The 22329-nt window shown below is 47.5% G+C and overlaps 1 protein-coding gene across 7 annotated transcripts in view; it reads right to left on the bottom strand.

Moving 5' to 3' along the window:
* LRSAM1 (leucine rich repeat and sterile alpha motif containing 1) overlaps positions 1-22329 on the bottom strand; it is a 39178-nt gene that overhangs the window by 16429 nt on the left and 420 nt on the right. For 5 of the 7 annotated variants that reach the window (XM_025475209.3, XM_025475207.3, XM_035721488.2 and 2 more), the window contains exons 2-15: positions 22080-22319; positions 20284-20389; positions 19811-19867; positions 19221-19265; positions 18102-18179; positions 16769-16837; positions 15002-15086; positions 13855-13976; positions 10693-10783; positions 6952-7082; positions 3672-3701; positions 3119-3241; positions 2759-2898; positions 1604-1648 (exon numbers count right to left, since the gene is read on the bottom strand). In XM_025475209.3, coding sequence (XP_025330994.1) covers positions 1604-1648; positions 2759-2898; positions 3119-3241; positions 3672-3701; positions 6952-7082; positions 10693-10783; positions 13855-13976; positions 15002-15086; positions 16769-16837; positions 18102-18179; positions 19221-19265; positions 19811-19867; positions 20284-20355 — 1088 coding nt within the window. In that variant the 5' untranslated portion in view covers positions 20356-20389; positions 22080-22319. Of the gene's footprint in view, positions 1-1603; positions 1649-2758; positions 2899-3118; positions 3242-3316; positions 3402-3671; positions 3702-6951; positions 7083-9509; positions 9636-10692; positions 10784-13854; positions 13977-15001; positions 15087-16768; positions 16838-18101; positions 18180-19220; positions 19266-19810; positions 19868-20283; positions 20390-22079; positions 22320-22329 lie in introns of those variants that run through there. The other 2 variants (XM_035721491.1, XM_035721492.2) reach the window with 2 other exon arrangements.

Genomic DNA, 22329 nt, shown 5'->3' on the forward strand with positions numbered 1-22329 from the left:
CAACCTAAACAGGCTCCTGTTATATCCCATACTTCCACAGGAGCCCTGTTTACCTCCAGCCTTGTAGACATTGATTCTGGCATAAAAAGATGAAAACTCCCTTAGGAAAATGGGCAGAGGACACAAACAGCCACTTCATAGATGCTTAAATACAAGGAACCAATAAACACATGGAAACACATGGAAAGAGCTTTACATTACTAATCACTAGAGTACAGTCTTTCTACCTCCCAGGGTGGGATGTCAAGGAAGGTGAGGAGTGCTGACGGCAGCAGTGAAGGGGAAGCAGGCATTTTCAAGTACTGTGAAGAGGAGCATAAGCTGGTAAAACATCTTTTAGAAGGCCATTTGGCAAGACCTATCGAAAAGCCTGAAAAGAAAACCTTCAAAGATATTCACATAAACGCATACGGATATATTCAGGAGATATTTACTACAACAGCGTTTGTAATGAAGAAAACCTGGGAACTTACATGTCCACGGAGCACTAATTAGGATATAATCACTTAGTGGAATACTCTACAGTTATTACAAACGAGGCTTTGGGCATGGGAAACACATCCATGATACAGTAAATGAAAATTAAAAAGGTCATCGGATGCATGTACGTGCACACTGCATATGTAGGCGTCGTTCCCCACAGTAAACTAGTAACAGTGGCTTGCAAGGAATATCTTTTCATCTTTCTGCACATTGCACTTCATTGGAAGAAGCGTCTGAGCATCTCTGCCTCCTGCCCAGGCCCACAGGCTCCTCAAGAGAAGGCTGCAACTGGTGCGCTGCTGGAGCCGCAACCCTGCCCAAAGGGCCCAACAGGGAGAGGGTGCTTGGTTGGCGCGTGCCAGATAAACTGGCCACAACCCGGCTTGGCCTTGACCACCTCTGGCACCGCAGCACTGCTGCTGAAGTGGCCAGGGGAGGGGGCTACCCCCCAGGAGTTCTTCCCAAGCAGCCAGGTGCCTAGAAGGCCAGCACAAGTACCACAACAAAGTCCACAGGGCTATTTTGGGATTCCAGGGAACTCCTGGTTATCTGGGATTCCAGATAATCCTTGGGAAGGTGGGGGGGGGCGGCGGTAAGGAGAGAAGACGGAGGGAGAGGCGGAAGAAGAAAGCTTCCTTCTCAGCTACCATCTTTCCTAATTACTAAAAGGGGGAAAACACAAAGGGAAAAACCCAAAGATCACCACCTCTAATTTCTCCTCAGAAACATTTGGTAAACCACTCAGCGTGGCTCCTTTTGGTCTCTGAGCATAGATACATGCTTTCTTGAAGAAATCCTATTCTGCTTTAATTGCAGTCCCTACTTGACTACTTCGCAACAGTGTTTCCCTTAATAAATGGATTTTTCTCTACATTTTTATGCTAGTAATACAGTTTGATGTTATAAATATTTTTGTCTCAGTTTTTCTTATGAATGTACGTGTGTGTTAAACTTACAGGCGGTGATTCTTTTTGATTCAATATTCCCTAAGGAGGTGAATATCTCCTTACAGCTTTAGGAAAACTTTCTGGCATAAACCTCGAGAATCACAAGGCCTCTCCCTGAGCCCCTCCCCTAACCCCAAGGTAATGTGGAGAAAGTGCTAGAGCAAAACACTAACCTTTCATTTTCCAGTGACTTCAAGATCTCAGAACTTTTCTTTTTCCTGTAGAGAAAACCAAAACTGTAAAGGTCACTGCAGCTGTCACCAGGAGGCCTGTTTCCAACAGAACTACTTTCCTCTCACTGCACTGGCTGTGCAGAGGGTACTGAGGAACCAGCTGGGGTTCTCAGCCTCAAAACCTCTGGCTGTGTGTCGTTGGGCCAGTTACTCAGCCACACCAATCCCTGGTTCCTCATCTGCAAAATGGGATCCTCAGAAAAAAAAAAAAAAGCTTCGTGGAGTATTTTTCAAGAGTGACTAAGAGAATATACATAAAGTGCTCAGCACATAAGCAGCATCTGACAGAGGTAGCTTTCCAGGATGCCCAGGTCGGGAGAGCCCACTGTGTGGTACACATGCCGGCTCGCTTGGGCGCCATATAACTACTACATGATGGAGGAGTGAGGAAAAAGCAAGAGGAAGCCTGGAAACAACAGGGAACGTGGTGAAAGCCCGTTTCTGGAGGCTTTCCACAAGGGAAACTAACTAGAGCTTCTGGAGACTTTGATCTGGCTTCCTTTCCCCCAAGCCCACCGAGGCCTGCTCCTAGCTGTGCCTACCCTGGACACGATTTGTTAAGGCAAATCTCACTATGGCTGACCTCAGAGCAACACATTACTTGGAACCTAGAATACTGGAGCAAGACGTGATCTCATCTCTCCTATTAACCTCCCTCATTTTACAGACAGGACACTTGGTAGGCATGGGTCCAAGGACAAGCTACAGACCAGGTCAGGCCCAGAGCAGATGCTTTTCTCTTTAGGTTGGTGCTGCAGTTTGCACCAACACTGGACCCTAACACAAAAACTCTGGGCAGGGGCAGCCCAGGTGGCTCAGTGGTTTAGTGCCACCTTCAGCCCAGGACATGACCCTGGAGACCCGAGATCGAGTCCCACGTCAGCTCCCTGCACGGAGCCTGCTTCTCCCTCTGCCTGTATCGCTCTTTTTCTCTCTGTGTCTCTCATGAATAAATAAATAAATCTTTAAAAAAAAAAAACAACACAACTCCGGGCAGGAGTAGACATCATGAGGGAGAAACGGACCCCTATTCCAGGCTCCTCAGAGGGTGCCACATCAGGGAAATCCTCTGGGCCTTAGGAGTAGGGGTCTGACCTCTGGTTCTCTTGCAGGAGCTTCTGGATCCGGTTGGAGATGTTCTGCTCTGTCTGCTTCAGCTGCTCCTGCAGCCGCTGCCGCTCTGCGTCCAGGTAGCGCTGGCGCTCACTTAGGCCCTGCTCCAGCCGGGACTGCTCCTGCAGTGGGACAGCCAGCCAGCCTCAGCTGGCAGCCAGGGGCTCTGCATCAGTTTCTCCCCCTGCCCTGCCAGGCCTTTCTGTGTGATCTGGGCCCGGGCCTTCCCCTTGCTAGGCCCTTCGGGTACCCGTTACACAAGAGGAGGCTGGACTTGGTGATCTGTAAGGGCCCCCTGGCAGAGAGTGAGCAGACAAGCCCCCCACATAGCCATTCACAGACCTCCTTGACTGTCTGGAGGATCTCATCCTTCTGACTGTTGCTCTGCTGAAGGAGCTGTGCGTGCTCTCGCTGCCCAAGTTCCAAGCGCCGTTCAAACTCAAGTTTCTCCAGCATCTTCTGTTCCTATAAGAAGGTAGATTCTGGTAATGGCTGGCAAGGCTCTGTGGGCGCTGGGACATGGGAGCAGGGTAAACCCACCTTTTAAACTCTGAGTAGTGCAGGCTGAAGGTCTTAACACTGAGCCACACCCCCCACACCCAGTGCCTCCCACCCCCTTCCTGGGCCCAACTGTAATAAAACATTCTGTTCACGGGCAGAGGCTGGTGGGTTAGGGTCTGGGGTCCCTGGGCTTCAGACTTCTCATATGTGAAGGGGAGATACCCCATTACCCACCAAGGCTGTGTGAAGATGTGGTGAGACAAGGTAGTTAAGGGGAAAACTTTAGTTTCCCCTCTATTTAGAGAGAGGATGAATTTGTTCCTTCAAATCTTTTATAATAGTGGAGATCTTTGTTAAGGAGAAAAGTGACCCAGGAGAAAAGACACTTTATTACCTTCTTCTTCTCGTAGTCTGAGAACCTATTCTGGGGAGGGGAAAAAAAACAGCGGTCAAGAGAAGGTGACAACAGTGGGATTCCCGGGCCAGGCAGCCTGATGCCACTCAGATTCCAGCTCTACCCCACGGCATTGCATCAGAATGGCGGTTGGGGGGCAAGGGGGAGCAGTGGGGACAGGGGGACCAGGGGGAAAGGTAGGCTGATAAAGGGTCCCGGGGGCTCCAGTGGACACCAGGGCAGAGAGCTCACTGTAGGAAGCTCTGCAGGACAGTTCTAGGGGTGCAGCACTGAGATGGTGTGGCGTTCCATAAAGAGGACCAAGACGTGGGATGTGTGGTTCCCTTTCTGTACAGCACACCCGTAGTGCCCCAGGGCTCCAGCCCACCACAACACAGATGCACAAAGGCACGTGTACAGATTCTGCAGAATTGTTCTACAGAGTGAAAAGCCCGGCAGTAACAGAGACGGTCACTTCAGTAAGTCATGGTGCGTCCATGCAGTGGATCACACAAGTGCTAAGTAATGGGGAGAGGATGGGGAGCCTCAGAGAAAGAGGTCTGTCACCTTTCACTCTGTGTGCACCAGGATTCTGTTCTTGTAAGAACAATGGCAACAAAACTCAACTCTGGGTTTGGTATCTGTTGAGACAGGACTCAAAGGAGATGCATTAACAGTTCATGAGGATTTCCTCCAGAGGGTGGGACTGCAGGGGTGGTGGTGGTGGTGGGGAATGGAGGTAATTCCCTTAGTTTAGGTATTTCTATATTGTTCAGATTTATAACAGGGAGCATGAATTACTCTTGTAGTTAAACATAAACACACACAGATATTTTGAAGTGGCCCCTGTATTTCGTTACCCAACTCAGAGGCCAGGATCAGTCTCTGTCTAAGCTGTAAAAGCAGCATATTATAAGGAAATTGGATTTGTCCTTTACTGAGGTAGGAGTAAAATTTTTAAAATTAACTTTTAATTATATAGATAATATCTGAATATATTCTCCTTATAAAAAAATAAAAAGCACAGCCTATAAAGTACCTACAGAGCATTCCTCAGCCTGATCCTGGTTCCCTCCTGTGCCCACTGCCATGTAAGCACCATTATCAGATCCAAGTACATACCATCTAACTTACAAAGTGCCTTTAGAAAATATAGATTTGTCTCTGTGTGTTCATATATAAATTAGGTTTTATTTATTTTTTTTAATTTTTTTTTATAAATTAGGTTTTAATGAAGGCAAAATTCACCTTCTGTAAAATTCATTCTTTTTAGTATGCAGTTCTAAGTGTTTTGACAAATGCAGTCATGTAACAGTCACTACAATCAAGATAGAGAAGCACCCCATCACCTCCTAAAATTCCCTCATGTCCCTTTGTCAATAAACTGTCCTCTTAGCCTTCCACCCGGCCCAGGTTAATGTCTATTACTGACCTGTTCTATTTCCTATAGATTTTCTCTCTAAACATAAGAGGGGGATTACATCCATTGTGTTCTGCAACCTGCCCTTTTCATTTACACATATGTCTGTGATCCAAGTCTGGATAGATCTCACACACAGTAGGGACAGGACACAGCTGGCTCAGCCTTTGCCTGTTGGCAGACATTTAGGGGGCTTCCAATACTTCACTACTGCAAATAAGGTTGCAAGGAACATTCCCATGCAGGAAGCATTTACCAGTGTCTCTCTGTGGGTATGTCCGGAGAAGTAGGACTCCTGGATCATGGGCTGTGTCCATTTAGACTTCTGACCCATATTATCAGGTCATCTTCCACAGTGGGAGCACCAGTTTCCATTCCCAAGAGCAATTTATGAGGCCACGGTTTCCCCACACTCTGGCCAAGAAATTAAATTGACACTTATGCCAGTCTAAGGGAGGAAATGGTATTTTATTGTTTTAATTTACCAGTTACTGATTACTAGAGGACTTGGGCATTTTTTTCATGTTTACTGATCATCTGTACTGTTTTTGGTTTTGTTATTCAGTAAGCTCTACACCAATGCAGGGCTTGAACTCATGACCCTGAAATCAAAGTTACATGCTCGGGGGATCCCTGCGTGGCTCAGCGGTTTGGCGCCTGCCTTTGGCCCAGGGCGCGATCCTGGAGTCCCGGGATCGAGTCCTGCGTCAGGCTCCTGGCATGGAGCCTGCTTCTCCCTCTGCCTCTCTCTCTTTCTCTCTCTGTGTCTATCATGAATAAATAAATAAATCTTAAAAAAAAAAAAGAAAAGAAAACAAAGTTACATGCTCTACTGAATGAGCCAGGCAGGTGCCCCTCATATGTACTAGAGGATTCCTGACGTACCTGTTGATAGATCTCTACCCCTTCCCTCCCTTGGGATAGTTTTTTGCTTCTTACCGCTTCAAAAAAGTGCTTTATGTAGTCAGCCTGCTAATCCTGCATAAGAAGTGTGTGTTGCAAATACTTCCTGAGAGTAAAAACTGACATGATTTCCCTGGATAGAAATCTCCCCCTCTAATTCTCACAGAGCAGCAAGAAGATAAAACTACAAAGGCATTCATGGTGGCACGGTCAAACAGGGAAGGGTGGCACTAGGGAATCAGAGATTGATAAAAAGTCCTTGGAAGATAAGAAGCCAAACCTGTGGCCATTGGTGTCCCCTCTACCTGCCTCAGAGACCTCGGGCTGTGGGCCCTCTGTGGGAGCTCAGGTGGGGCCAGAGGCGTTTCCGACTGGCTTGTTAGGTGCTCCCGGCTGATATGGCAAAGCCTGGCCAAGCTTCCTCCTCTATGCCCATCCTAGGCTAGTTCACCCCCTGGGAGGGCCAGCCCCAGGCTGTGTTGACACATGTGCCTCCCTGACTTCCCCACAGACAGAGAGCAGGAGAGCATGAGAAGCGTCCTACATGGCAAGGGCCACTGAGGCAGGAAGTACTTGCTGAGAGAACAACGAGCAATACGGACACAATCCCTACTGAGAACATCCCACAGGAGACTTCTTGGAGGACGCAGGATTTAGACAGAACTGAAGGATGCGATGGGTAAGCAGGGAGAATTCTAGACGGAGGAACTGCAAGTTCACAGGTCCCGAGGGGTTCAAGGAACCGAGAGGAGCCTGGTGCAGCTCAGGTTTGCTGAGGTGGTAAGGGGAGGCGGCGGAGGCTCTGTGAAAGCATCTAAGCACACTGGTCTGGATGGAGGTGAATTTGAATTTGATGGAGGAACCCAGGGCCCGCAGCTCTGAACAACCCGCCAGTGCTCAGGGCCCCCTGCACACACACGCCCCCACTCCACACGTCAGTAGGCAGGTACGGCTTACCTGCCACTCTATCTCCTCCCTGGAGAATCTGTCCGTGGGACCGTCAGGGCTGTCCCGGGAGGTGTCGGCTCCGTCCTGCTCCAGGACTGGCAGCAAGTACTGAGAAGGAGGGTAGTATTCCAGCCCGGACTCTGCAAGAGATGATACAGACTGACTGGGAGGGAGGGGACAGAGCCATCAGCTGCTACAGCCTCTGACTTCTCCCCAGCATCCTGTCCCACCTGCCTGGTCGGTCCACTGCTGCCCTGCCCTGGACTAAACCAGCCCCTCCATCTTGCTCACTAGTCCTAATGCCAGGGCCTGGAATGCTGCAAGCACTGAAGAAGTGTCAGTTGAGTGAATAAATAGGCTGGCCAGCTGCCTCTTTACCACCTGAGTGAGAATGAGGTGATGTGAAGAAGGAGATTAGTGGAGAATTCTGGGTCCATACTTTCCTGTGTGAGACCTTGGGCAAGACCCTCACCTTCTCTGGCCCTGCATATTTTTCTCCTGTATAACTTGACAGGGTTCGTACCCTCTACCCATTTTTTAGTGGGTTGCTTGCCTTGTTCTTGCCGATTTATAGGTATTCCTTACATACTGTAGCTAATGACCTTAGGTCTATGTTATTTATTGCAACTATCTTCTTCTAGATGGTAACCGTTTTAATGATGGTATCCTTTTGAGATAAACTTTTATTTTTTATTTATTTTTTTAAAAGATTTTATTTATTTATATAAGAGAGAGACAGAGAAGCAGGCTCCCTCTGGGAGGGAGGAGGGAGCAGGAAACCTGATGCAGGACTTGATCCCAGGACCCTGGGATCACACCCTGAGCTGAAGGCAGATGCTCAACCACTGAGCCACCTAGGTGTTCCAAGGTAAAGAACTTTTAGATTTTAATATGGCCAAAGTTGTCTTTTAAAAATATAAACGGGAAAGGAAATACTAAAAGTAGACAGTAGGTATATGAAAAAATATTCAAATAACCAAGGACATGAACATTACAATAACAGTAGGCTGCCTTGTTTATCCGTCAGAATAAACAAACTTAGAAGACCTTTAAAGACACCCAGTGTTATTTGTAGGAAGGAGAAAAGGGTCCTCTTAGAAGCCTCTCACAGGAATCTAAACTCGCGCAGTGCACAGCGCTTAGCCCCTTTCACCTGCCAGCCCCACTGCAGCCTGCCCTAGAGGAATAAGCCTAGTGTGCCAGTGAGAGGTGGGTTAAAATGCTCATAACAGTGGAAGACTGGAAATAGCCTCATGTTCACCAAAAGGGGAGGCTACATAAGCTGTGGGGCTCTACCATGTGAAATACTATACAGCACTTTAAAACAAGACCAATCCATCCATTTTGAGATAGGAAAAGGCCTAAGACCTATTCTTTTTTTTTTAATGGCTTTTTTATTTTTTATTCATGAGAGACAGAGAGAGAGAGAAAGAGAGAGAGAAACAGAAGCAGAGACACAGGCAGAGGGAGAAGCAGGCTCCATGCAGGGAGCCTGACGTGGGACTCGATCCCGGGTCTCCAGGATCAGGCCCTGGACTGAAGATGGCACTGAACCGCTGAGCCACCCGGGTTGCCCCCTAAGACCTATTCTTGAGTGAAAAAAGCAGGGCTCAGAACCACAATAATATGTTATCTTTTATGGGTTAAAAAATGTTTTTAAAATAAGAGCAAACCCCAAAACTTTACATACATACGTATACCTACTACACCGTTTAAATAAATTGAAGAATTATTTCTCAAGCTGTATAGTAGTAGGTATACATATGCTCATTGTTTTATTCTCTGTCTTGACACCTAGAAATTACGTAATTTAAAAATCTTTTAAGGAAATAAAGGGTTTGATTGGGGGAATGGGTGAAATAGGTGAAGGGCATTAAGCAGCACACTTATATAGTGATGAGCACTGAGTCACATACAGAATTAAGTCATCATATTGTACACCTGAAGTTAATATAACAATTATACTTGAAAGAATTTGTCTAGCTCTACCACTGGCCAGGATTCACATTAGAATCACCTGTTGCTCAAAGACTAATTGGATAGGTGTGTGGCCCGAGTAGCTGCTGTGTGATGTGTAACTTTTTTAACTGAAGTATCACATACAGAAAGTGCACAAAGTCTTCATGTATAACTTGGTGAATGTTTAAAAGTATATACACCCTTATGAACAGGAATTGGGTTTGGTTCAGCGCTCATGTGCTGATTAAAGTGTGTATTCCTTTGTGTCTAGCTTTTCTCACTGCACGTCGCATCTGCGAGGTTCACCACTGCTGTGGCAGTAAAACTTTTTTTGTTCTTTTTGATTGCTGTGGAGTATTCACATGTGAGTCTGAAACAGTGTATTTACCCATTCTACCACTGATGGGCATGTAGGTTGTGTCTGGTTTGGGCTATTATGAACAGTGCTGCCACGAATATTTCTGTACTTGGCTTTTGACATATATTCATATGTACTTTCCCAGAACACACCTAGGTATAGAATTGATGGGCCACAGCGTGTTTGAATTTTCAGCTTTAGGAGGTATTAACAATAATTTTTGGAAGCAGTTTTTGACTTACACTCCTACCTGTTGTGTATGGAAGCTGTCGCTCCACGTGCTTGGTAATTCTTTGTCCTGACATTAATTTTAGCCATTTCAATTCGGTGTGTTAGGATTGAAGTGTCTCTGTGCAGTTTTAATTTGCTTTTTTTCCTATTGAAAAAAATGATGTTGAGAATTTGGGGGGGATACTAATGGCCATGTGGATATTCTCTTTTGTAAAATTCCTATTTGAGTCTTTTGACAATGCCTTTTCCTTCATCTTTGTATGGGCCAGAAGCAGCCCTTTGTTGGATGTTTTGCAAATATCCTTTCTAACTTCATGACTGCTCTTTCTTTCCCTAAATGGGGTCTTTTCGATGTTAGTGAAATGTAACTTATCAACCTTCTATGGTTGGTGCTGCCTGTCTCCTATTGAAGGAAGAAATTAAGGTTCTTTACCCCCATACAGATATCCAATTGAACTGGAATCATTTATTGAAAAGACTTTGCTTTCCTTTCTTGTTTTGCAATGGCCCCTTTGTCACCCACACCTGACTGTGTGTATGGGTCTTGGCCATGTTCTACAAGCTCCGCAGGAGCCATCAGGCAGATAGGAGGTGGCCGGGTATTCTGGCCTCCCCTTGGGGTGCCCAGACCAGTGGTGGCCCTGGGTGTTAGCTGCGCTGTCACTCCTCTGAGTCCAGTCCACCGTGGCCTGTCCTGGATGATCCCAATGACCCCCAACTAGTCCCTGACCTCCATGCTTGCTTTCTCCAGGCCCTTCTCTTCCCTGCAGCTGGATGAGTCCTCTCCTGGGTGACACCGGACCCAGGTGGCCTCTCCAGCCCCTCACCTGTTTCCCCTCCCTTTGTGTGGCCACCCCTACCTGCCTCTCTGCAGCCTGCTTCCCACCATGTACCCCTCTAAGCCCTTCAACCTGCTTCTCCTCCTGACAGCAACAGCCTTCTCTCCTTCTTAAGTCCTAAATACCCTCAGGTTTTGGTCGAGCCCCTTTCTCAGATATTCTCTGATGCCCTAACCTAACCAGTAATGAGAGTTCCTGTGACCATCTGCTCTGCCTGTTTCTCCTGCTAGACGTGGTGAGATCTGAGCAGGTGGGGGCTGTGGCCTCCCAGGTCTCTGCTATCCCCTAAGTCTGGGTGGCATAGGGCAGTGGCTGGGACCATGCTTGCGCACTGGGTGAAGGAGGCAGGCTGCCTGGCCTTACCTTTGCAGAGGAACTGCTGAATGGCCTGGGTGCCGGCACTGCATACCTCCTGCGGGGGGTAAACCATGGACGAGGCGTCGAGGTTCAACGTCTGCAGACACAAGGGAAATATCTTTTTTTTTTAAATTTTTTTATTTTTATAATAGTCACACACAGAGAGAGAGAGAGAGAGAGAGAGAGAGAGGCAGAGACATAGGCAGAGGGAGAAGCAAGCTCCATGCACCGGGAGCCCGATGTGGGATTCGATCCCGGGTCTCCAGGATCGCGCCCTGGGCCAAAGGCAGGCGCTAAACCGCTGCGCCACCCAGGGATCCTGGGAAATATCTTTATATGTGTTGTCAACACAATCCTAAAGCACCTGGTTTAGTTACAGAGTTGAATGTTTGAATTGAGTCTCCTCTGCAGGGGCAGCTTATCTGTCTTGTTCCTGCTGCATTTCTAGCACCTAAAACAGTGCCTGGCATGCGGCTAGCATGTGATTCATGTTTTTTGGGTAAAAACATAAATAAGTGGAAAAAAGGGAAATTGTTTAAAGAAATACTCATATTTTCTCACTTTGGTATATTTATAAAAAAATTTGGGGATCCCTGGGTGGCTCAGCGGTTTAGCGCCTGCCTTTGGCTGGGGGCATGATCCTGGAGATCTGGGGTCAAGTCCCACGTCAGGCTCCCTGCATGGGGCCTGCTTCTCCCTCTGCCTGTGTCTCTGCCTCTCTCTCTATGTCTATCATGAATTAAATAAATAAAATCTTAAAAAAAATTTTTTTTGGAGAAATCTCTATCAAACTCAAAATGGTTTCCTCTAAAGGGTAGATTCTGGGGTACTTTCTACATGAACTTGGAATTTAGCAATGTGATTTTTATAAGTAAGAAAAAACTCAATGTTTACATGGGCACATGTGCATCTGCTTACGGGTTTATGAGGCCTAGAAAACAGGGATCTAGTTCACACAAATGCCCACGCTGCTGTCCACTGCCATGCTGTGAGGTTTTCTGTGGATTTTGTTTGTTGAGCCAAGCCCTTCTGCTAGCTTCTCACTTGTTCCCAGAGGCCTCCTGGACTCAGCACAAGTTACCTAACGCCCATTTCAGGAGCGCATACCCTCTCTACCCTTCCCCACCCCAGGGGAAGGCCTGAGGGACAAGGCAGGAGGTCGCTGAGTGGAAAAAGCAGCTCAGATGCGCCCCAGCGCTGGCCAGCACAGCTCTTGCACCCGGTAACATGCACTGCAGCAGGGAGTCTACCCTGGAGCAGAGGAACCGATTGCCTGGGTTTGGGGGGCCTGAGAGCAGAAAACCCCACCCTAGGAGGCTGAATCCGAAGAAAATTCACCCACATGGGTGATACTGGTCACCCTCAGTAAAGCGTGCTGGATGCTGGGGCTGCACCACCTAGTTTGGTGGCCCTGAGCTATGCCTGGCCGTGTAAGTTTACATTTTCACTGACTATAATGAACGTGAATTTAAAGCTCAGTCCCTCAGTTGCACTGGCCACGTTTCAAATGTGCAACATCCACAGGCAGCAGGCCGCTGCTACATGGGACATAGATTGTGGGTGTTCCTGTTACCGGCAGGAGCGGCAGCTGGACGCCACTGCAGGTGGTCACTCAGCCATGGTGTCAGACCCCAGCTGGTCCTGTCCCAGCTGTGTGCCCTTGAGCAGGCCAGCTGACTTCCCTGAAGCTCCCTCAGAGTTCAACAGGCATGCTATCACGCAGTAGCAGGGCTGTTCGATGGGTAATAGGAGATAACTCGTGAGAAAGACCTTGGCCTTAATGGAATGGCTGTCTGTGGTCTCATCCTGGAAAAGGGTTTGGCCAATGCCCTACCAAAAAGCTCAAAAGCTTTTTTTTTTTTTTTTAAAGAATAGACGAGGGGCACCTGGGTGGCTCGGTTTGTTTAGCATTTGTTCAGCTCAGGTGATGATCCCAGGGTCCTGGAATCGAGTCCTGCATAGGACTTCCTGCTCAGTGGGGAGTCTGCTTGTCCCTCTCTCTGCCCCTGCTCATGTTTTCTTATCCTCTCTTTCCCTCTCTGTTCCTCCCCCTGCTCATGTGCACATGCTCACTGTCCATGGCTCAGTTTCTTCATCTCTAAAGGCGCACAACACTATCTGGCTCGCAGGATTTTCCTGAGGATTCAGGTTAAATACCTTGCCTTACGAAGCACCAGAAAAATGTGAGCTGTCTTGTCACCACGACTGTTAAGAGCCCACCTTCCCTGAGCTGCTTTGTGTCAGTGTCTCTTAAGGCCTGAACTGTATGTCCCCCAAAAACACATATAAGAAATCCTAATCCCTTGTACCTCAGATGTCACTGTATTTAGATATAAGATCTTTAAAGAGGAAAACAAATTCAAAATGAAGTCACCAGGCTGGGCCCTAATCCAGTAAGACTGGTGTTCTTATAAGAGGAAAACGGACACATGCACATATGGAGGGAAGATGATGCAAGGACACACTGAGAAGGTGGCCATCTACAAGCCAAGGAGAGAGGCCTCTGAAGCAAACAACTCGGCCTACACCTTGATGTTGGAATTCCAGCCTCCAGAGCCATGAGAAAATAAATCTGTTGTTGGAACCATCCAGCCTGTGGTGCTTTGTTATGGCGGCCCTGGCAAACACACAGGGACCCAGGAAGTGCTTGTACCCTCTCCTGACAACACTCAGTTTCTACACCTCCTAATGAGGCTACTCTCTCCATCATGAAGTGCTGGCTCTTTGCGATCCAGACCCACCAGACACAGCAACTGCCAACCATGTCAGATCCCCTCATTCTTCCCTTAACACATCCTGTGCTTTCTACTTCCTGTGTCCTCCGTACTGTCCCCTCACCCAAATGCTCCGTTACCAGCATCTACTTCTCCAAAGCTAGTTCCTCTTTCAAGGTCTGGCTCAAACACCACATCTTTTACAAAGTGCCGACCCCACCAGGATTCAGCATTCTGTCCTCACACTAGGTGTGTTTTTTTTTTTTTTTTTTTTTTAGGAGTGTGTTTTTCTGCCTCCAACATGGCAGCAAGAGTCACATAATTACAACTGTTTGACATTGTCCTCTCTGTGAGCTTGAGATCTCTGTGGGCCCAGCACCCCACAAGCAGGGGAGGCATTTAGGAATGTGGGAAGGGGAGGTGGATTGGCCAGAGAGAATGGTTCTGCACTTACTTCCAGGGTTCGAACATGCGCCAGAAGCTGTGGCAACCTCTGAATCTCATTATTGCTGATGTCAAGAGTACGTAAGCTTCGAAGTTCCCCCACGGTGTCTGGAAGCTCCTTCAGCTTGTTATCTGGAGAGATCCCAACGGCAAAGCTCAACTCCCCAAAGCCCTTTCACCAGTTTCCTGCCTGACACCGCCAGGACTTGGGGGCAAGTGGGCACTTCATGTTGACCTCGGGGCATGTGCCAGGTCCCAAGACCTGAGGCTCCATGAAGAAAAGCAAAGTGGTTGAGTTTCAGTGACCTAGGTTTGAGAACATTGTTACTCCACCACTTACTAGCTGAGTGACTTTGGAAAATGGATTTTACCTCTTTTGGCCAGTTCTCTCATTTGTAAAATGGGGATAATGATACTATTTGTCTTCATAGGAATATCAAAGGATTCAATGGAACTATGCATATGAAGCCCTCAGCACACTGCCTGTAATAGAGTAAGTGATCAATAAACATGGTATCATTATTTTTATCTTTATGTGTCACCAAAGAGTAAACTGAGGCATTTTGTGCAGAAAGTGCTTAAGGTCAACAAGAGGACATCAGGGAGCTGGGGGTATGGGAGAGAAGCATCCTGCATGAGACTCTGTCACTATCACACTGGGTGGTCTTGAGCAAGTCACTGCTGTCAGCCTTCTTTTTTCACCTGTCAATGGGGGAGCACATCTTCCTGTCCTTGCCCCATGGACTTGGGAGGCTTGCTGCATTGCTGACTGCAGAAGTGCTCCTTCCTGAGTGTGAAGCATTCACTGTCACAACCTTTACTGTGGCTCCTGAATGGCTCTCCCCGTGCTGGGCTGCCACTCCAACTGCTCCTTGTTATTACAAATATGAGTGTCTGAGTCTGGGAGCCCAGCTGTCAGGACTGTCTGCCCTCCTCTCTGTAAGGCCCTGATGAGTCACAGGAACTCTCCTGATGCCCTGTCTCGGTCACCATGGAGACAGACACCCTCCCCCCTCCCCCGCTGCAAACAGGGGGTTTATAGGGATGCCCCAGGACTGGCTGCTCAGGACTGGCTCCTGGGAGAGCGCTCTGCAGATGCTGTTGAGACATCCCAGAGCTGATTGGAAGCCACATGGATAGGGCTTTCTGGCCCCTACCTTTCATATTGAGGGTCTGGAGCTGGATCAGGTTCCCAATGGAACGTGGGAGATACGTCAGTTGATTCTTTTCCACATTCAATACCTAAGAAAGAGGGAAGAATGACATGAGAACCCACATGCAGAGAACAGTGTCTATGCCTGCCTCAGGCCAGGCAGCATCTGGGCACCACATACACCTTTGGTTTCTCCTGACAGCCTTTTGAGGGGGCATCAGTTGTTACAATCCCGGGTCAGAGAAAACAGGCTCCGAGTGGTGAAGTCACAAGCCCAAGAGAGCTGAGCCAGTTTTTACTGAGGTTCTATCATTTATGCAGACCACAACAGCCCAATGATGACCCCACAAGCAAGCAAGCAAGCAGGAAGAAGGGGACTAGTAGGTTCAGGGACCAGAGGAGGCGACCTGTGATGGGGCTCTAGGAATCCCAGCATCGGGGGAAGGAAGCAGAGCTGCATGATGGCAGCAGGATCTGTCTGAGGTCTCTAGCCTGGCAGCCGGTGGTGCCCAGATGGGAACATACACTCACCGGTTTCTGCAGGCTGTGTGCCCTCCCAGAGGCGGCACTGTGAGAGGGGCAAGGTCAACAGGATGGCACACTGAATACTCATTAAATATTGATGCGATGGAAAGTTAAGCGGCCATTAAAAATAATGTGGCAGATGAATATTTGATGAGCTGAAAGATGGTTAGGAGTTATTGCCAGGTATCCAAAAATTACAAAATGATGAATGCAACAATTCTGTAAAAATATACATGTTAAACAAAGTCCCTAGAGATCTTACACCCAGATATTCACTGTGGTTTCCTAAGGAGTGGCAATTCGTATTATTCGGCCACATGTTCTGTGTGCCCTTGGGCAAGCGACAGGCATCCCTCTGGACCTCAACTTTCTCATCTGTAAGATGCAATGACATCACCCACACTGTAGGGTTGTTCATTCAACGTCACTTCTTGGTCTCTTCTATGTTCGAGGCAGTGTGTGAAGTGGGAGTGCTGCCCTCAAAGGACTACATCTCAGCCAAACAGTAAAGCCTTTCATTAACTACAAACTGCTGTTAGTGCTGCCAAGGAAATAAGCTGGGGCTGAGACAGAGGCCCAGGAGGTAGATACTCTGACAGGGAGGTTGGGAAGATCCTCAGGGACATCTGGGCTAGGAGATGATGAGCAACTCAGACAGAAGGGAGAGGAGAGGCCTGCATTGAGAGGCCCTGCCGCAGCGGAGCAGAAAGGCCAGAAGGGGTTTAGGAGCTGGCTGCTGGGAGCAAGGGGGATAGCAGAGAAGGCTAGAAAGCAAGAGGGCCCACCATACAGGGTGTGCAGGGGCACAGTGGAGAGCATAGATCTTAATCTGAGTATGCAGAAAAGCCTTCATACAACGGGACTAATGCTAGCACCTTCCTGACAGGGAGGCTGCAGCAAATCAATAGATAAAATGAGGGAAACACTTAGCTCCGCACAGGCATGCAGGGGACTACGAGTGATCAGAAGTGGGAGGATAAGTCAGAGTGCTGAATTCATCACTTCCTGCTTCCTTCCTTGTGGAAGCTCACAGTGAAATCCCAAAAGCACATGCCAATAGTATGGTATTGAGACTCTCACAGCTTGGATTGCCATGGCCAGGGTGTCACCAAGCTTCCTGACAAGAAAGGGATAGAGGGAGCTGGAAGCAAGGCGAGCCCTGGCCAGAGCCCAACCAGAACTCTCCAGGCTCATACAGTTTCTCACTTGCAATCAGAAGTGGGTGTTCTGTGTCCTGCAGCCATACCTGCAGGGCAGTCAGCTGCCCTATGTCATCAGGAAGAGCTGACAGCTGATTATTGTGAAGATCCAGAACCTGCAGAAGGAAGACAAGCTTAGGGGTCACATCACCGACGGAGAAAGCCCACAGATCTGAGGCTCCAGGGAGGCGAGAAGACGCCACGGTCTTTTCCTGCCTTTGGTGTTGAAACAACACCAGCCCCTCCTCTTCAACTACACAATTGATCATTCCATCTCAGCTCCTTTTTCAAAACGTTATACCATTTCTTTCTTTTCTTTATCAAATATTTTTAACTGTTGAGCAATAAAAGTATGCTATGAAATGGTCTGCATAAGCATTCATGTTAAAAAGGGAAACCCTTGGGGATCCCTGGGTGGCTCAGCGATTTAGCACCTGCCTTTGGCCCAGGGCATGATCCTGGAGTCCCAGGATTGAGTCCTGCGTCAGGCTCCCTGCATGGAGCCTGCTTCTCCCTCTGCCTGTGTCTCTGCCTCTCTCTCGCTCTGTGTCTCATGAATAAATAAATAAAAAACCTTAAAAAGAAAAAGACTACCAAATGTGCAATAATATACTGATGCTGGTTCTCTGTGGAGTGTGAAATGACATTTTTCCTCCTTTGCTTTAACTGTAGATAATTTTTTTAACAATCCAAATGAGTACACAGATATGCTTCATTTATATATAAGTGAAATATATACACAAGTATAAAATACATATTTAAAAAACATAGAAGATGCCATGTATTTTATCACAAAAATAATAAGTGTTGGACCAGAATAGCAAAGAGAAGTGAAAAAACCACCTCAACTCCTACAAGCCAGGGTTAACCACAAGAAACACTTTGATGCCTGACACTGCCATCGTTTCCCTTATTGTGCATATCCACTGCCAAAGCTCATGTTCATGTGCAATAATCCTGAGGTCATAGGCCACATGTACTACGAATCTGTCCCAGTCACTCTCCTGGAAAGGCTGACCATCAGGAAGAAGTCAGCCCAGATCATGGGGCTTCCTGCGTTGCCCCCTGATGCCTGGCATCCCTCTGGGGCCTTCTTGTTTGGGTCCATTATTCTCCATACTCTCTGTGAGTCCACCTGCTATAAGTTTATGCTTTGCCTTTCTACCTGTTGGGCAAGCTTCCCTGAAGGCAGGGCCTGTGGCTGGTTATCTCTGTAACCCCACTCTGTGCACAGCACTCAAAAGGTGGCCTATAAACTGTGCTGACCCAACCCCAGCCTATCAAGTTAGGCCCACCTGGCATAAACTTTAACAAAGGGAGCTTGAGCTGTCACATGCAGCAGGCAGAGACCCTGACACCTGGGAGAAGGGCCCCCAGTACCTTGATGGTTATGAGATTCAGTAGGCTGCAGGATTTAGGGAGCAGGGAAGTGAGATGATTCGTATGGACAATCAACACCTGTATAGAAAAGATTTGTGGCATGTTAGCCTGAGGAAGAGCAGCAAACAGGGCAGCTAGCTTGGTGCAGGATGCACTACAGATCCTGCCTGCCCGGTATTCTCTGTTCTCCCAATGGGGGATGTGGTTCAGAATCACAGAACCTCCAAATGTGGAATCACATGACCTGAAAACCTGTAATTTCAAGGGTGAAAGGGATCTTCAAGACCTAATGCTACTTTCCATCCTGAGAAGGGTCCCTGTGTAGCTGTCCTGATCTTAACCTCCCTTAGCTTCAGCAACTTCACATGGGGAACAGAGAATAATAAAGTACCTGCCTCTGAAAGCTGCTGTATGATTAACTAACAGACAAAAAGCACTAAGCCCAGGGCTCGCCTGGGGTCCGGTGCTCAATCCACGTCATCTGTTGCTATTTCTATAGCATTGACCCCTGCATAGAAACTTCTAGTGTCCAGGAGCTCACCAGGCTATTGGTATGGAACACTTATTATCTCCATTAGATAATTCATTTAGAATGCTATGCTCTCAGCTGCCTACATGCAAAGCTGTGATGCCTTTCTGAAAAATCATTCATTTCATTCTTAATCTCTGCTGGGTGACTAGAATGAAATAAGCTCAGTTTTCATTATTATTAACAATGAGGTCTCCCAGTGTTTACTGTGGCAGGCATCATACCCGGCGCATTCACATCTCCATCTACCTACCTCCCCGCTGCCTGTCACTCATTTAATAGTTCTCATGATACCTCTGCAAGAGTAGAACTAGAATTAGGAATGTCTTCATTTCATAGATGAAGAAACGGATATAAGAGTTGGCGGAAGTTGCCCAACTCATGAGGGGCAAAGCCAGGATGTGACCCAGGACCATCTGATGCCAAATCCAACTTTTCTAACTGTACAAACAGCTACTTCAAGCTGAAAGGGTGAGAATGAGGGAGAAGGGAGCTGTCCATGCCAAAAAGAGGGTGCCTAAAAGTCCCACCTGATTTCAAACATGCAAATATACAATAAACAAGTCTGTGAAAATGAAGATTCACCTTACCTTCTTCTGTAGAACTTTGCATGTTGCAAAAGCCCCAAATGGAATCTAAGATAAGAGAAAGAAGTCAGTTCCTCCCTTCCTGCTGGGTTTGTTTTCTGAGTGGCACACATGTGAGGGAGAGATGGGGCAAGAGGTGATCAAGTACAAAATCCTCAAGTGGAGAGCAGTGCTAAGCCAAGAGGGTGGCAGAGGAGGCTGGTGAGGAGTGCTGCTGGGGATGTGGTCAGCCATCATCTGCAATCAGCTGGCAGGAGACTGCCCTGCCCAGCTCCGGCTCATACACTATCCCCATCACAAGCTCTACTGGAGCAAAAGAAAGATCTCTGGTGCTATAGAGGCTGGAGAAACCCAGATTCTTCAAGTTCCCTAGAAATCTATGGGTATATTTTGTAGACTCCTTGATTCTTGTACACTATTTCGAGACCAATGATCATCTCAATTCTTTTGAATAAGAACAAAATCTAAGAAAACTTCTCTTGACTAATGCTTCTGGTGTTTAAAAAGTTCCAGTCCACAGCTGTCTTAGGGACATTGTGATCCAAGTGAAAAGGACAGATCAAATTCACAGCCAGAACACTCCCCCAGTTTACCTCTGAGAGCTCACATTTAGAGATGTCAAGAATATCATCAGCCCCAGCTTCTTTTGCCTGATGGTAAAAAGAATAATAATTTGAAAATTGTTCAAACAAAACACCCTTGCAGAATGGACAAACCAGCCAAAGAAACAGGATTAAGGAGCTGTATGAGACCACAGACACCATCTTGTTCAATTAGTCCATTTGCAAGTGTACCAATGATCCCTGTTTCAATGGGGCTTGAGGTCCAGCATGGAAGAGCAAATGAACAAATGATAATTGCCATCAGTTCCCTGGGAGAGAGGCGCAAGGCACTCCAGAGCACCAGGCAAGTGGCCTCACTGATGCTTTGAGTCAGAGATTTTCTCTGGGGGTCAGGGAGGCAGATGGGAGAGAGGGAGCACACAGCTTCTTTGGGTGCAGTGTGGAACTCTGTTTTATGAGGGCAGAGGCAGAGATGGACTTGGGGGAAACCCACTTTCCCTCACCAGACACATCTGATACTCCAGGCGTTTCCGAGCCTCCTCACTGGGTTTCCGCTTCCGGAAGAAGAGCGGCATCTTTCTTTCTCCGCCTGGAGTAATCTCCAGGACTCTAGGGCATAGGAGAGAAATCAGGGCCTGGGGGATCTCTCACACTCAGGACAGGCAGCACGGTAACACAGAACACATAGCTGATTTACTGGACTGTATGATTCTTGAGGTCAACATCTGTATCTATCTCAACCATTCATCTGTGCCATGAGCCCAGCATAGCAGGTCTTTCTAAGGATGTTCTCTGAGAACTCATAATAGACAGGACTGATGAATCACTTCCTGAAACCCTTTCAGAGTGGCATCAGCTACATTATAAGAAAAAGACTTCTTTGTTGAATAAAAATTCCAAAGCAGTCCTCAGACGCCTTACCACCCTCACAGCTACTATTCCATCTGATTCTCACTGCAGATCAGTTTAAAGTGATGAAATGGATGTATAAGCTGTGATTGGTTATATGTCCCGGATTGTAGCAAAACCAGTCTGGAGCTCTGCTCTTTCAAGTCCTGATCCTGTGGGGTTTGCCCAACTCCTTTGTGCTCGAATAATTTAGCACACATTAATTACAGTGTTCTGAACTTAGAAGCCAGGTGTTTACTTCCTGCCCAGTATCCGCAAATATCAGTGCTTGATAAGGGATATCAACTGGCCCAGGAAGCAATCATCCAGGGAACCTTATGGTGAACAGCCTACTAGGCTTTGGGATGAAATGTAATTGGGTTTATGGAGGTTCCTCAAAAAGTTAAAAATAGAACAACTCCACGACCCAGCAATTTATGAAACCAACTACTAGATATTTACCCCAAGATACAAATGCAGCAATCTGAAGGGGCACTTGTACCCCAATGTTTATAGCAGCATTATCAATAATAGCCAAACTATGGAAAAAGCCCAAATGTCCATTGATTGGTGAATGGATAGAGGAAAAAAATATATACATACATACACACACACACACACACAATGGAATATTATTACTCGGCCATCGAAAAGAATGAAATCTTGCCATTTGCAATAGTGTGGCTGCAGTTAGAGTGTATTACGAAAATGAAATGTCAGAGTAAGACAAATGCTTTATGATTTAACTCATATGTGGAATTTAAGAAATAGAAAGAAAATAGATGAACATATGGGAATGCAAAAAAAAAAAAAAAAAAAAAGAGGGAGGCAAACCATAAAGAACAAACCAAGGGCTGACGGAGGGAGGTGGATGGGGGATGGGTTAAATGGTTGATGGGTATTAAATATCAGCCACATAGAACTATACATGTAACAAATATTTATTTAGGGTCCACTACAGCTTATGGAACTAGAGAGAAGGTACAATTGATGAAGATACACATGGAATCCTCAGTGGGAGGGGTAGAGATCACAGGTCTCTGCCCACAGGGGTGTGGACAGTCTGGGGAGCAAGCCAACCTGCAGAGCTGGCTCAGGACCATCTTGTCATCTCACCTGCCAGCAGTGATGGGGAAAAGTCTAAACACAGCCGTCTCCCATTCCTCCCTGATGACAAGCTCTTACCCATCTGCTCTCCAAGGACTAACACCCTCTTATCCCCTTCCCCAAAGTCAAGCCCACCCACTACCTCCCCGACAGTGACCATCCTTTCTCCATCCCTTGCATAAGATCGGCTCTTCCCAACCTGCTCCCCGGTGTTCACTCCCCTCATCCATTCCTTCCTCCAACGTCCAGCCCAATGGGGAGAACCACACCCATTCTCCCCGGGCTGGAGTGGGGAGAGCCCCACCTGCTTTGTGGGTGGACAGGTCACCACTCCTTCCCTCGGGTGGATCTGAAGGCAGGCAGATCACTCGTAGGGCTTGGCTCGGTCATGGACACCGGGTCGCAGACCACCGGGCACGGCCCGGGACCCCGCGCGAGCCAGAGTCTGGTCTCCTCCAAATGCAAGAGCTGGGGACGGAAACTCGGAATCTCAGAAAGTCATGCAGACCAGGATGACGAAGTCGGAGACCGAGAACCGCAGGACCTTGGAATTG

The sequence above is a fragment of the Canis lupus genome, chromosome 9, assembly GCF_003254725.2.
Source record: "Canis lupus dingo isolate Sandy chromosome 9, ASM325472v2, whole genome shotgun sequence".
Lineage (NCBI taxonomy): Eukaryota > Metazoa > Chordata > Mammalia > Carnivora > Canidae > Canis > Canis lupus.